This window comes from Plecotus auritus, assembly GCF_963455305.1.
Source record: "Plecotus auritus genome assembly, chromosome: 7".
Classification (NCBI taxonomy): Eukaryota; Metazoa; Chordata; class Mammalia; order Chiroptera; family Vespertilionidae; genus Plecotus; species Plecotus auritus.
In genome coordinates, this window is record NC_137774.1 from 15,555,637 (window position 1) to 15,570,628 (window position 14,992).

General features: G+C 49.6%; 1 protein-coding gene across 2 annotated transcripts; it reads right to left on the minus strand.

Moving 5' to 3' along the window:
* Positions 1 to 220: 220 nt before the first annotated feature.
* Positions 221 to 9,838, minus strand: ASB16 (ankyrin repeat and SOCS box containing 16). Of its 2 annotated transcripts, none has more exons than XM_080680063.1 (5): positions 9,442 to 9,833; positions 6,447 to 6,714; positions 3,278 to 3,770; positions 2,813 to 2,926; positions 221 to 369 (listed from the first exon to the last, which is right to left on the minus strand). In XM_080680063.1, the coding sequence occupies exons 1-5, from the start codon at positions 9,740 to 9,742 to the stop codon at positions 343 to 345; spliced, it is 1,203 nt and encodes a 400-aa protein (XP_080536189.1). In that variant the 5' UTR covers positions 9,743 to 9,833; the 3' UTR covers positions 221 to 342. The 2 variants fall into 2 exon arrangements, with proteins under 2 accessions (XP_080536189.1, XP_080536188.1); XM_080680062.1 differs by lacking the exon at positions 221 to 369 and adding an exon at positions 821 to 2,301 and having other exon boundaries at positions 9,442 to 9,838.
* Positions 9,839 to 14,992: the final 5,154 nt, after the last annotated feature.

The following is a 14,992-nucleotide window of genomic DNA, read 5'->3' on the forward strand; positions in this document are numbered from 1 at the left end:
ATATGCACTGTAGAGACACCAAATCAACACTGGTAATAAAACAGATGTTATTCTTTCTCACAGATCAAGGGAATAAAATCTTTTAGCTGCAGAACATTTTCCAATATTTTGCCTTTTAGTTGTATTTATGACTTGGTGTTTTCATTAAGCTTTTTCTGTATCCATATCTATTAATCTTTTCTTTTGTGCTTTTGCCCTACCCCCAAATAATATACATCTTCACATGTATCTTTTGTTTTATTTAAACAGATATCTTGTAGTTGTAGCTGTGAGAGGGTGGACAGTTCAGCATCCTCCCCTGAGAAGGAGGCTCCCAGCGTGGGCCCAGGACTAAAAAGGATTTCATTCTCTCCTCTTGGGCCTTTGGCTCTGTGAAATTAAAGTGAAAATGTCAAGAAAGGAAAGACTGTTGCTCTACATAAGGAGTTAAAAGCCTGTCTTTGTGTTGGTCAAAGGGCATCTCTGCAGATACAACTCCACATAGGAGGGGAGCCTGGGCAACAGCTGCAGGAAGCCAACTCCAGGTCTCCTGACTTGTCTTTACCACATGACTCCAAATGGGAATGGCACTGGGGATCCCAGGGTCCCTCGGCAAAAGGACCGGGAGCCCCTCCTCAGTTCCCTCCCACAGTGGGTACTTTAGGCTCAGGGGCTGGGATGGGGTCTTGTGTTGTTCTTATGCTCTTTTTGCTATCACAAGAGTAACAGCTGCTCAGTGCAGAAAATTTGGGAACCATGGAAGAGGACAAAGTGGGGGAAATAAACATGGAGTGATAGGTATCTCAGTCTCATTTCAACCCAACAACATTCACACATTGGTACTGTGCACAAATCATTTATTTGCTTTCATAAAAACTAGCTTGGCTTGAAAAGCTTCCTCTTAAAGATGAATGGTGGTACATTTGACTCTGGAACCAGAAGAGGAAATGAGGGGGGCAGGGGACAACTGGTGGCTGGTCCTTTTGTCACAGACCCTCAGAGATCACAAGTGTGGTGACCACTGTTTAAGACACCATGCATCACTGGGGTGTGGGGGGGAGCACAATGCAACCATAAATGGGTCCCAGGCATCATGTATCTATTCCTCCAACAACCATTTACTGAAATACCTGTTCAAGCCTAGTTGAGATAGACACAGGCTCTTAAATAGGTATGATACCACCAGCCAGTGTGGCTCAGTGGTTGAGCATCAACCTATGAACCAGGAGGTCATGGTTTGATTCCCAGTCAGGGCATATGCCTGGGTCACGGGCTTGATCCCCATTGTGGGGTGTGCAGGAGGCAGCCGATCAATGATTCTCTCTTATCATTGATGTTTCTCTCTCTCCCTCTTTCTTCCTTTCTGAAATCAATAAAAATTTTAAAAAAAATAGATATGATACCAAGGAAGACTACCTGCTAGGTTGATCAAATAGTACTATTGAGCTGTCTTGAGGATATCAGCTTCAATCAGGGAAAGAAAAAAAATGTGGGGCCCTAACTGGTTTGGCTCAGTGGATAGAGCCTCCACCTGCAGACTCAAGGGTCCCAGGTTCAATTCCGGTCGAGGGCGTGTGCCTTGGTTGCGGGCACATCCCCTGTAGGGGATGTTTCTAACTCTCTATCCCTCTCCCCTCTTCTCTGTGAAAAATCAATAAAATATATTTTTTTTAAAATGTGGGGAGGGTATATCAAGGACGGGGAACACCTGGGAACAAAGGATTTCAAGAGCAGGAGTTTCAAGACCAGTCAGTGAGGTTTTCCCTTCAAATGACAATGACAATTTGGGCAGAGAGGCAGTACAGCTAGAGGCAGAGTCTGCCATTCTTTATAGGAAACTGATTTCAGATACATTGGTGGCAGAAGATGAGGGGTTACAACAATGACCATCACCTCCTGGCTTGAGGCATCACCCACTTAGGCAAAGATGAGATGGATGAGGTCAGTCTGCAGACATTTCCATCAAAGCGAGGAGCTGAAGCTCAGGTAAGGTTGGTCAGCAGTTGTCTCAAGGAGTCAGTGGAGGGATGTGGAGTATAAACAGAGGCCCAGGGTCTGGTCGTCCAGGGTTGGGGTGGGGGGAGTAAGGTGGATGGAGAAAGCAGGACAAGCTATGGGAGCAGCCTGGCATGGTGCTCACTGGATGCGTCCCTCCACGCGCAGCAGCAGGTAGTCCCTGAGGAGCTGGGGCAGTGGGAGGCGGTCGGCAGCCTGGCGGCAGCGGTTACCCAACTGAGCACGCACAGCCAGCCGGGCCAGGTGCTGCAGCCGCCTGGGCTGGTTCACCATCGCCAGGGCTGAGCTGTAGAAGGCTTCATGCTCCTAGGCCATGAGTGGAACAGGGTCAGATGGCCCAATACCCTTAATTCTGCCCCTCCAACTGGGGGCTACCTAGGGGTAGGGTTCTAGGATTTTGCAACATGTAAAATTTGATGCATCCTGAAAGACTCAGATTCTGAGCCAGGGAGGCCCGGCAGGGATCATGGGAGTTGGGACCACACCGCAGAGCCCTGTCTCCACCATGTCCGCACCCATCCCCACGCCAAAGATGCTGGCACAGTGCACACGGAGTCAGAGATGCCTGAGAAATGTCTGTGCTGATGCAGGTAAGAGAGCCTGAGAGGGGTGGGGAATTAGAGGTTGTTCTGAGCTGCTAGGGGGTAGAGGGAACCTAGAATTCAGGGGTTTTACTCTGCCTGTCCTCCTCCAGCCCAGGGGCCCTCCTGACCCTCCCTCTAAGAAGCCCATTCTGGAGGGATACGCCTAGGGCCCAACCTTTCTTTCCATCTCCCCCAGAGTCCAGGATGGATCTGTGCCCCTGGGGTGGACATACCTGCCACAGCTCTGGGAGTACTGCCTCCACCCAGGTATCACAGGATGGAACACAAGGGTAGGCATTAAGTAGGACTTCTAGTGCCCGAGGGAGGTTGGCACAGAGTTTCAGCATCTAGGAATCAAAAGAGGGTCTCAGGGGCACCATGCCTCTCCCAACCAGGGGCAGATCCAAATCCAGAGACTATGGTCTGAGTCTCTCATACTTTCCCACGCTCAGTTCACCTTGCCTTCAAGGGTGCTCCACAACCTCCTGGCCCCGGCTAGCTTCCTTGGGACCCCTTTTCCCCTTTGCATATCTTCCCCCATAGCCCTCCCCGGTCTTTGCCAAGATGGGACAGACGTCTGGCCACAAAAGGTGGGCTCTCAGTCTCGTGGCCCCGCTCTTCCCCTGCGGTGGGGCAATTCCACAGGCACAATCCCCCCACCCACCTGGGCCCTCCTTTCACAGGCTCTCCCTACGCACCTCAGGGTGCACTGGCTGGGCCCCGTAGTCCAGCAGTGCCCTGACGAGGACCTCGGGCTCCCAGTTGGGGGTGTCCTGGACAGCCTGCAGCACGCAGTCCATGGGTGTGTGGCCCGCTGCGTTGGAGACTCCAGCGCAGGCCCCGTGGCGCAGCAGCAGCTCGGCCAGGGCCCCGCAGCCGTTGGCACAGGCGTTGTGCAGTGGTGTGTGGCGCTTGCGCCCGGCCGCCCGGGCATCAGCCCCAGCTTCCAGGAGCTGGCGCGCCACAGCCTGGTGCTTCCGGCCATGGCTGGGGCCCTCGGCCCCGGCGCAAGCAGCGTTCAGCGCTGTCTCACCCTGGCTGGTGCGCAGGCCCACATTGGCTCCATGCGCCAAGTAGAGAGCCACGTGCTCCTCCAGGCCGCGGGCCGCCACCACGTGCAGGGGTGTCATCTCGCTGTCCCTCGCAGCCACATTTACAGTAGCTCCTGCCTCCAGCAGCAGCTTGGCGCACCTGGGGGCAGGGCACAAGGTACCAGGGCAAATCCTGAGGGACCAAGGCCTGGCCTGAGAACCCCTCTGTCATCCCTTACCCCCTTTCTTCCCACCCCCTGCACCTGAAGGCGAGCCTGGTGTCCACCATCAGACTCACAGAAGGCCCACGGAAGTCACCCGGAGCGTCTTCAGTTTTCACGTGAAAAACCAGCCCAGAAGGAACACAGAGCAGCCGAGGACACACAGCATGTTAGTGGCTACCTGGGCTCTAGTACTCACGGCCTCAGACAGTCCCTCCCAAGTCTAGCCTGACGCCCCAGTCCCACCGGGAGCTCAAGGCCTGGCTCTGAATTATTTGCGAGTGGATAGCACACATACACAAAATTGAAAGCCCACTACTGTGTACACTATGAAACACAGAACATTAATGAGTGTGAGTCAAAAAGAAAAGGTAGAAATCCTAGTATTTTCTTCCTGCCTTCAAACCGGAAGACCACCCTTCCAGACCAGCCACACCCACTCCAACAAAAGAAGGCACTTGGGGACCCACCTACCCCACTTTACTCTAAAGAAAACAAATGGGATATATGCACCCCTATGTTCATAGCAGCACAATTCACCATAGCTAAGATTTGGAAACAGCCTAAGTGCCCATCAGCAGACGAGTGGATTAAAAAACTGTGGTACATCTACACAATGGAATACTATGCTGTGGTAAAAAAGGAGTCTTAACCATTTGCATCAACATGGATGGAGATGGAGAGCATTATGCTAAGTGAAATAAGCCAGGCAGAGAAAGATAAATACCACATGATCTCACTCATTTGTGGAATATAATGAACTACATAAACTGATGAACAAAAATAGATCCAGAGACAGAGAAACATCAATCAGAACGTCAAACCTCAGGGAAGGTAGGGAAGGGTGGGGGTAAGGGGGAAAGATCAACCAAAGGATTTATATGCATGCATATAAGCCTAATCAATGGACACAGACAACAGGGGGATGGGGGCATGAATGGGAGGTGGGGGAAATGGGGGAATAAGGACACATATGTAATACCTTAATCAATAAAGAAATTTTAAAAAGAAAAGAAAAAAAAGAAAACAAATAGCCCAGCCTGTGTAGCTCAATAGTTAAGTGTCAACCTATAAAGCAGGGGGGTCACAGTTCGATTCCCGGTCAGGGCACATGCCTGGGTTGTAGGCTAGATCCCCAGTGCAGGGTGTGCAAAGGCAGCCGATCTATGATTCTCTCTCATCATTGATGTTTCTATCTCTCTCCCTCTCCCTTCCTCTCTGAAATCAATGAAAATATATTTAAAAACAAACAAACAAACAGAACCAGACAATAGAAAGCAGATTTTAGGAAGCACACATTTTTTAGTCTTCTAGTTCCTGGAAAAAATCATAGGCCAGAACACCATACAGGCAAATATTCATTATTAACCACTGTGGGGTAAGCCAAATACACAATAAAAGATGATGAAACTAAACTAAGAGTAATTTAGAATTAAAAAGCCTGAATGGCTCTGACCGGTTTGGCTCAGTGGATAGAGCGTTGGCCTGCAGACTGAAAGGTCCCAGGTTCGATTCCAGTTAGGGGCATGTACCTTGGTTGCGGGCACATCCCCAGCAGGGGGTGTGCAGGAGGCAGCTGATCGATGTTTCTCTTTCATTGATGTTTCTAACTCTCTATCCCTCTCCCTTCCTCTCTGTAAAAAAATCAATAAAAAAATATATTTTTTAAAAAAAAGCCTGAATGGCAGCCGCTGGAAGTCAGGAGCAGATCCAGCAACTCCAATGAAATCCTGATGACCAAGTGTCCTTCCCCCAAATAGCCAGAATTCCAGCTCTCCTTCAGTGCATGTTCAGTAGGCACTTTGCTCAGTGGCCAAGAGCAACCAGTCATCCATAACTCCTGCATTTATTTCCTCGGTAAGTTTAATCATGGGCTAAATTTTGTTTCCAAATACTAAATTTAAATAACACTGAATGGCTCACTCGGTAGGTAGGATTTCGGTAAGTGAAGCTATTTTCACTTTATTTAAAAGGATAAAGTCTGCTGGAAAGTGTACCACGTGCCCATAAGAACTCAAGAAAGAGCTGGAAAATTTGGATTACTCTGGATCCATCACTGATCTAGAGCTAAGCAGGAGAGAGGTTCCCTGCATGTGGGCTATGGAGTATCTCCTAGGAGCCCTTGAGTCTTTTTATTTTATTTTATTAATTTCAGACAGGAAGGGAGAGGGAGAGAGAGATAGAAACATCAGTGATGAGAGAGAATCATTGATGGGCTGCCTCCTGCACGCCCCCAACTGGGGATCGAGCCTGCAACCCGGGCATGTGCCCTTGACCGGAATCGAATCTGGGACCCTTCAGTCCACAGGCCGATGCCCTTATTCACGGAGCCAAACTGGCCAGGGCTAGATCTTTCTTGATGCCTACCTCAAAACAGGTAGGAATTTGGCTACAGTGGGTTCACAAGGAATAAGAGAGACTGTAGTTGGAACAGGGTTGTCCTAAGAAGCAACAGGGCTTCTGCCTTCAGGGCTTAGCTGATGTGATCTTGGACAAGTCACTAAACCTTTTTGAGGTTTTCTCATCTGTAGAATGAGACCTGTCTCCAGGCCGTGAGCTTCACACACATACACACACACGCCCTCCCCAAACCATCTCAAGCCCTGAGCACCTACTGTAAGGACTCAGGCGCTGTACAGAGGTGCAAGGGGGTTGTGCCTTCCTCAGACAACACATTGGTTTTGGCACCAAAGGTCAGCAGCAGCCGCACACAGTCGGAGTGGGCTTGGGCACATGCCTCGTGCAAGGCAGCCCGGCCCCCAACCCGGGCATTCAGCTCAGCTCCCTGACGGATGAGGTGGCGGGCACAGTCGGTATAGCCTCGGGCCGCAGCAATAGTGAGGGGCACTGTCTGCTTGGTCTTGGGGGTCAGTATCCAGAACCCTGTGGAGAGCAGACAGTATTGGGGGGCGGGGGTGGTGAGACCTGGAAGCAGGGCAGGCTGTGGTGAACAGCTGATGCTGGTTTTCCTTCTGCACCCCTGGCTGAGCACACTCTGTGCCAGGTTGTACCTGTGGAGAGGGGCTCACTCAAGCCCCGATTTGGGAGTAAATCAGAACAGCCTTTAGAACAATTTGTCAATCTGTAACAACACATAGTATGTGTCTCATAGAAAAAAATTAATTGCTCTTTAAAACCATAAGGGCAACTGCCCTAGCTGGTTTGGCTCAGTGGATAGAGCATGGGCCTGGGAACTGAAAGGTCTCAGGTTTGATTCCGGTCAAGGGCACATGCCCGGGTTGCGGGCTCAATCCCCAGTGGGGGGCTTGAGGGAGGCAGCCGATCAATGATTCTCTCTCATCACTGATGTTTCTATCTCTCCCTCTTCCTTCCTCTCTGAAATCAATAAAAATTTATTTTAAAAACAACAACAAAACAACTGCAATGAACCAATTTCCATATAAGGTCACATTCTAAGGTACTGGTGTTAAGACTTTAATATCATATAAATTAAAAAAAAACATAAGGGCAACTAAGGAAGGTTAATTCTGTTAAGGGAACATCTGGGTCTTTGAGCTGCTGATGGAGTTCTTTTTTTTTTAATACAGTTTGAGTGAATTATTTTTTTTTAATATATTTTATTGATTTTTTACAGAGAGGAAGGGAGAGGGATAGAGAGCTAGAAACATCGATGAGAGAGAAACATCGATCAGCTGTCTCCTGCACACTCCCTACTGGGTATGTGCCCGCAACCAAGGTACATGCCCTTGACTGGAATCGAACCTGGGACCCTTGAGTCCGCAGGCCGACGCTCTATCCACTGAGCCAAACTGGTCAGGGCGCTGATGGAGTTCTTGCCTCTTTTGGTTCACTTGGGGCTCTGGCATTGGGGATGGGGAGTTATGAACAGGAGGTCCTGGAGCTGAGCCTGGGAGTGGCCAATGAGCAGAGCTGGAGGAGCCATGAGCTTGGAGTTCTACGACACTTCTGGGTGGGGAGGGTGGGGGTGAAAGTGAGGGTAGAAGCAAGGGGGGAGGGGGAGGGGAGGATGAGAGGTGGGAATGGAGGAAGGAAGAGTGGGGAGAGAGTTTGTTCGTGGGACTGGTTTTGGATCCAAATTGTGGAAATGGCCAAGGATTTGTCTAAAGGACATAGATGCCTAATATCCAACAGTAAGTTACTATGCATTCTGGTGAAGTAAGTCCTGGGTGTCCCAACGCTTGGATAAAGCATGTTTTATTTATTATTAGAATTTAAATAAGGCCAAGTGCCATTTGAGGGATGATGGACATGCTGTAGGATGAGACAGGGATGCCCTGCGCAGGGTCACATCTGTATTAGTTGAAGCCAAACAGGAATTTGGAGCCTGTGGTGACTGTGAGAACATATGCTCGCCAAAGTTTTTGAACCCAATTTTGAACCCAAAATCCATGGGTGGGCTTAGAGGCAATCTCTCTCTCTCTCTCTCTCTTTTTTTTTTTTTTTACAGAGAGGAAGGGAGAGGGATAGAGAGTTAGAAACATCGATGAGAGAGAAACATCAATCAGCCGCCTCCTGCACACCCCCTACTGGGGATGTGCCCGCAACCAAGGTACATGCCCTTGACCGGAATCGAACCTGGGACCCTTCAGTCCACAGGCTGATGCTCTATCCACTGAGCCAAACCAGTTTCGGCAACAATCTCTTTTTTTATTTCAATTTTCTTTCTTTGATTTGAGAGAAACATCAATTTGTTGTTTAATTTATTTATGCATTCATTGGTTTATTCTTATATGTGCCCTGACCAGGGATTGAACCCAAAATATTGGCATATGGGGACGAGGCTCTAACCAGCTGAGCTACCCTGCCAGGATGGAGGCAATCTCTTGTCAATCTCAATTGAGGTACTTGGTTTGCAGGGGACAAACCCTCTGTTCAGAATAGATCCTAAGGAAATCAGCTGGCAAGTACACAAAGATGTTCATTATATTGCTACTTAAAATAGCCTTTAAAAAAAGGAACCCAGGCTGGCTGGTGTTGCTCAATGGTTAAGCACTGACCTATGAACCATTTGATTCCCGGTAGTGGGCGCAATGCCCAGTAGGGGGCATGCAGGAGGCAGCTGATCAATGATTCTCTTTCATCATTGATGTTTCTATTTCTCTCTCCCTCTCTCTTCCTCTCTGAAATCAATAAAAAATATTTTTAAAAATCATTAAAAACATATTTTTTAAAAAGGAACCAATTCTCTCCAATCTATTTGGGGGCTAGTTATATAAATCATGGCATACCTATACAGGAGAATTTATGCCCCTATATAAAATATTATGCTGACTTATGGTTATTGACATGTTACATGAGAAAATCAGGTTAAAAAATAGCATATGGATTATAATTTCATTCTGTGGAAGAAAGAATATTCATGTGTGAATATATATTAATAAAAATTGTGTAAGAATATAATTGTATTCTTATGTAATTAATTTGTTAATATTACTTTAATTCTGATAAAACACACTAACCACTAACCATGCCTCATTGCTGTTTAGCAGGGAACTAGAACGGGCAGTGGGAAAGGATAGCATAGTTTACGGTCTGGAGGGAGGGGTTGGGGTTGAGACGCTCTCCCCCTCTTCCCACCCCCACCTCTTCCCTTGTCCTCCCCTTCTGCCCACACCTGCTGCTCCCTACCCTGTTCAGGCGACCAAGCCAGCTGGTTGCTCACAGTCTCCACAATCATGTTGGCAGCATCTTCATCTTGGAACAGGGCTTGGACCTGTTGCAGGTTGCCGGAGAACAGGGCATTGTGGACCGCTGGGTCTCGGCAGCAGCGGCGAGGCCTAGCGAGTCGGGCCAGAGAACTTGGGGGGCACCTTTGGCTCCGGCAGAGCTGGGCTGCTGCCCTGCGCCTGTCCTCCCACTCCAGCCACTCTCGCTGCAGGCGGAGAGAGCGCAGCGTGGCGGAGGTAAAGGGGAAGGTCTCTTCTGCCATGGGAAGGGGCCAGGGGTCTGGTTAGCGGCAGGTGGGCAGAGCCAGTGACTACCACCCTTGTTGTGAGGAGCCACCCTGCCCCCTCCCCCGTGGCCCAGAGAGAGCAGCAGCTGAGACTATAAATAGGCCCTCGGATCTCTGGTAAACACGGTTTGCCCAGAGTCCTGATCCTGGTGCAGAGGTGTTGGGCCAGCCCCTGGCCCTGCTGATACCCAGCAAGCCCTCAAACGAGTCCATCCCTGTACCCCAGGGTCCACATTCTCCCATCTCTTAGGAGTGAGCACCTCGGTTGGCAAGGTCTGAGGTGAGAGCTAAGACAGCTGTGAGCCTCTCTCCACCCTCCTAGCTGGGACAACATGGTCTATAGAAACTACCTTCAGTGAGTCCTCCCACCCCACCCAGCTCCTAAAAGAGCTCACATGCCTGCCTAAGGGCCAAGGGCTTGACCTTGCAACTCTGGGGACTCAGACCAATGAGACCTTTAAGCCAGGAACCTATTCACTCTCAGGAGAAAGTAGCTCTGCTTCCAGGAGCCTCTAGGGGGAGGAATGAGGCCATGAAATAACATTAGCTGATGTGGTGGCAAAGCCAGGCAAGGGGAGGCAGGAGTGATGCCAGTCCCTGCATCAGAAGCTCTCCTCGGAAGCTCAGCGTGCAGGCGGGCTGGCCTAGCCCCATCCCGCCTCGGCTGCAGTGGCAGTCTGTGGTCCTCGACACTGTAGGCTCCTTCTGGCTCCTCGGCCCCTGCACTTCCTCCCCTCCCTGGTTCTGCAGCAGCCCTTGCTCAGTTATCTCTGACTTCTTCTCTCCCTGGTCCCCTCACACAGAGAAGTTCCAGCTCCCGTCCTCACATTTTCAGTGGCCATCTCAATGTCTTTAACCTGGGCCAGCCCAGCCTCCTGCCAGGTGTTTCTTCCTCTGGCCACCACCCCTCTGCTTCACTGCCTGAATGGAATGATCTAACTAAAATGGTTAATTCCTAGCTTGAAAACTTCTGCTGGCTTCTAACACCTCCCCTCTCCAACTAAGCCCCTGTTCCTTGGTTTGGCCTCACATCACATAGCATTCTCATCCTGGCTCCTCACCCTTCCCTGCCATTCCCTCTTCTTGGAATTCTCTTCTGACTCTTTCCTTAAAGTCCACCTCAAAGGTCACCTGCTCTGGGGGACATCGCTGCAGCAGCGCCAGGTCCCCCGCTCTTCCGGTTCCAGCCACTCCCAATCCATGCACTTTGTGAAGCACCTGTCCCAGTGCACTGTAGAGGGGAGTCTGCCGTGCTGGATGTGGGCTCCAGAGGAGGCTCTGAATTTATTCAGTTAGGTTTCTGGTCCCAGCAGGGCCTGGCACACAGTAGGTCTTGACACGGTGTTTAGGGGCACTTGGCACATAGCAGGCTGGCCTCTTATGTGTAGTGCATTGACTGAGGGCCCCTGTTCTCTGCCAGAGCAAACACTCATCAGCCTGCCCAAGTGGGTGGCAGCAGCCGGGGCTGTTTCCGGCGCTGCCTTTATCCTGCTGTTCACCCACTCTGGCCCCAGCTTCTTGGTGGTATTCCAGAGTGAGGGATCCCAGAGGAGGAATGAGATCATGCACAGCGAGGGCTTAGCGATCCTCAGAGAAAGGCGCCTCTATAAACACAGCAGTGATTAACCCTGTTGGAACCCATTCAGTGTTTTAATTGCCCCACCAACGGCCCGGACTGAGCACCCACAGCTCAGTTCCCAGGGTTGGGAGTTGGCAAGGCCAGGTGGGGCCAAGAGGGGCCAAGGTGGGGTGGGCGTCCCCTCCCTTGTGAGGTGCATAACAGTCGTGGCATGTGGGGCCCATGATTGTGCTGACCTTCCCAGCCTCTCTGTAACCTTCTTGTCACACAGGCCTGGAGGTACTCTGGCTACAGCTCAGTCCCCAGAGACACCATGTGTTCTGTCTCCTGTCCCTCGCTTTAACTTCCTAAGGGCAGAAAAATTGTCCTTAGGGTTAACTTCCCAAGACCTATACTTCAACCCACACATGAGCTCACAGGGAGCCCAGTTCCACTGGCAAGGAGCAGTGCCAGGTGACTGGACACCCAGCCTGCCTTCTTGGAGCTCAGACCTGTGGGGAGATGAAGCACACCAAGAGAAACCAGGACATCAGCCAGGACTGCGAGCGGTGGGGGGGCTGAATGGGGAAGGGCACTGCAGCCAGGGGTAGGGAGTAGTTTAGGTGCATGAAGACCACAGATCAAAGCTACAAAGGCAGAGCTGGGGAGTTAGCAGTGGGTAGAAGAGAAAGAAGGGCGGGTAGGAGGACCAAATGGGAGTGTGAAGGGGCAAGGGTGCTGGTGGATTTGTCCTTTCTTTTTTTTTTTTAAATATATTTTATTGATTTTTTACAGAGAGGAATAGAGAGTTAGAAACATCGATGAGAGAGAAACACTGATCAGCTGCCTCCTGCACACCTCCCACTGGGGATGTGCCCGCAACCAAGGTACATGCCCTTGACCGGAATCGAACCTGGGACCTTTCAGTCCACAGGCCAACGCTCTATCCACTGAGCCAAACCAGTCAGGGCGGATTTGTCCTTTCTTGCTCCTGGGCTTAGAACACAAAAGCCTTCCAGAACAGGGCCCAATTGTAACCAGCAGCTAACTGAGCATGGAGTTCTTAAAGCACTTGTTCACTTCAGTCTTGAGGTGGGATCCATGGAATCAGCCTCTCTTTGGGAAAAGGGAGATTAACACCTTGCCCCAGAACAGCACCACGCCCATGAGAGGTCCCTGACTCACAGCTGCTTAGTGAAGACAGGTGGAAACAGGGGAGGCTGGTGGTCAAACTGAGGTGTGTTTTTTTAAAATATATATTTTTATTGATTTCAGAGAGGGCGATAGAAACATCAATGATAAGAGAGAATCGTTGATTGGCTGCCTCCTGCACACCCCCTACTGGGGATCGAGCCCACAACCTGGGCATGAGCCCTGACCAGAATCAAACTATGACCACCTGGTTCAAAGGTTGATGGTCAACCACTGAGCCACACTGGCTGGGCCAAATTGGGTCTTTAACCCACACCCCCTCACCCATGAGTTGAGAGAAGCATTCCTTTCTTCCCTTGATTCCAGGAAAGGAAAACAAAGTTGGCAACTTGGTACCATTAGGCCTTTTACACCGCACCCACCTCCCTTGTGCAGCTCTGGTCTAAAAGGTGGTATAGAGAAGCTACAGTGACCAAGAGTTGCTTGACAAAATAAATAAAGTAGTATTAGGTTATAACCCAAAGCTTAGAATAAATACCCATGAGTCCATACTGATATAAATGAATGAATAAAAAATGATAGGTCATTTCAAAGAGAGCTTATGGGACCAAAGCAGGAGCTCTTAACGCTGTGACCTAAGATTGAAGTTCTCCACAGGATGTACCAGACACTCAATAGTGCTGTTTTCCTGAGGAGATATAAAATTTAGCTACTCATATCAATGAGTACTGATGTGGGAAAGTAAATAAATGTTTTCCAAGTTTAAAAGAAAAAGAGGGAGAATAGGCCAATCACCCATGCAGAAAAATTCCAAATAACCTATGTGAATATTCTTCCCGTCCAGAGGTAAACTCCTCATGCCTTGTGTGTGGACTGCACAGTGACTTCCTTCCAAAGAGGACAGTGTGGAGCGGGAGAAGGAAGAAGGGTAACTTTGCAGTGGACAAACCTGACTAACCCTACCTCAGCCAGGTGATCGAGGCCAACATCAACGCTTGCCATGATGTGAATAGCACATTACCCCTGTGGTCTTCCTCCAAAAACATATAACCCCAGTCTAATCATGAAAAAAACATCAGGCAAATTCCTGTAGAGGGACACCCTGTAACATGCCTGAGCCGCTCTCCTCAAAGCTGTCAAGGCCATAAAACAAGGAAAGTCTAAGACACAGCCACAGCCAAGAAGAGCCTAAAGCAGGGGGAGGGAGCCTTTCTTCTGCCAAGGGCCATTTGGATATTTATCACATCATTCCCGAGCCATACAAAATTATCAACTTAAAAATTAGCCTATGGCCCTAACCCGTTTGGCTCAGTGGATAGAGCGTCGGCCTGCGGACTGAAGGGTCCCAGGTTCGATTCCGGTCAAGGGCATGTACCTTGGTTGCAGGCACATCCCCAGTAGGAGGTGTGCAGGAGGCAGCTGATCGATGTTTCTCTCTCATCGATGTTTCTAACTCTCTATCCCTCTCCCTTCCTCTCTGTAAACAATCAATAAAATATATTAAAAAAAAATTAGTGTATGGCCCTCGCTGGTTTGGCTCAGTGGACAGAGTGTCAGCATGCGGACCAAAGGGTCCCAGGTTCGATTCCACTCAAGGGCACATGCCCAGGATTGTGGGCTCCATCCCCAGTATGGGGCGTGCAGGAGGCAGCCAATCAATGATTTGCTCTAATCATTGATGTTTCTCTCTCTCTCTCTCTCCCTCTCCCTTCCTCTCTGAAATCAATAAAAAAATATTTTTAAAAAATTAGCCTATGTTTGGTCAAACATTTAATTAACTCACCCCTAATGCTTTGGCAGGGCCAGACCAAATGATTTCGAGGGCCTCAGGGCGAGAAGTTCCCCACCCCGGGCCTAAAGAGACATGATGACTAAACGTAATGTGGGATCCTGGAACAGAGTCAGGACATCAGGAGAAAATTGAGTAAATCTGAATACAGTATGGAGTTCAGTTAATAATAATATATCAGTACTGGTTCTATGTGACAAAGCTACCATACTAATGTCTGATGATAATAATACGGGAAACTGGGTGTGGGGTAATTTGGGAACTCCCTGTAATATCTTTGCAATGATTCTATAAATCTAAAACTGTCTAAAAGAAAAAATTTTTTAAAAAAAGAGAGAAAAAACGAGTAGCCTAGCTCTGCTTGGTCAAAGTACCACTGGCAGAGGGAACAGGGCAAGGAGCAGTGAGGATGGAAGGGAGAGAGGCAGGTGAAGCAGGCAGCTGCTTTATTTCAGAACAAGATACCGTAGCCACACCCTTCCCCCGCACCTGTGAACCTTGGACACAGGTAAGCTGGGCAGCTATAGGCCTCCAGAGACTAAGCAGAGGGAAGTCTGAGTGTGTTCCTTCCCTGTCCACAGGCACAGATCTCCACTCCTGTGGTGTGGCTCCTCTCGGCTCCTCAGCTGTACAGAGACTAACGGGTAAAGGGACCAAGCAGGTCCAACATCCTGCAAAGTCAAGATGAGGTGGGAGGGCGACACACCTTCCCTGTTGGCAGGAGAAC

Coding starts and splice junctions, on each gene's coding strand:
- ASB16 (XM_080680062.1), bottom strand. CDS start 9,742: ATGGCAGAAGAGACCTTCCCCTTTACCTCCGCCACGCTGCGCTCTCTC. Junction 6,715..9,441: donor GGCTTGGTCGCCTGAACAGG/GTAGGGAGCAGC, acceptor TGCTCTCCACAG/GGTTCTGGATACTGACCCCC. Junction 2,927..3,277: donor CCCAGCCAGTGCACCCTGAG/GTGCGTAGGGAG, acceptor TTTGATTCCTAG/ATGCTGAAACTCTGTGCCAA.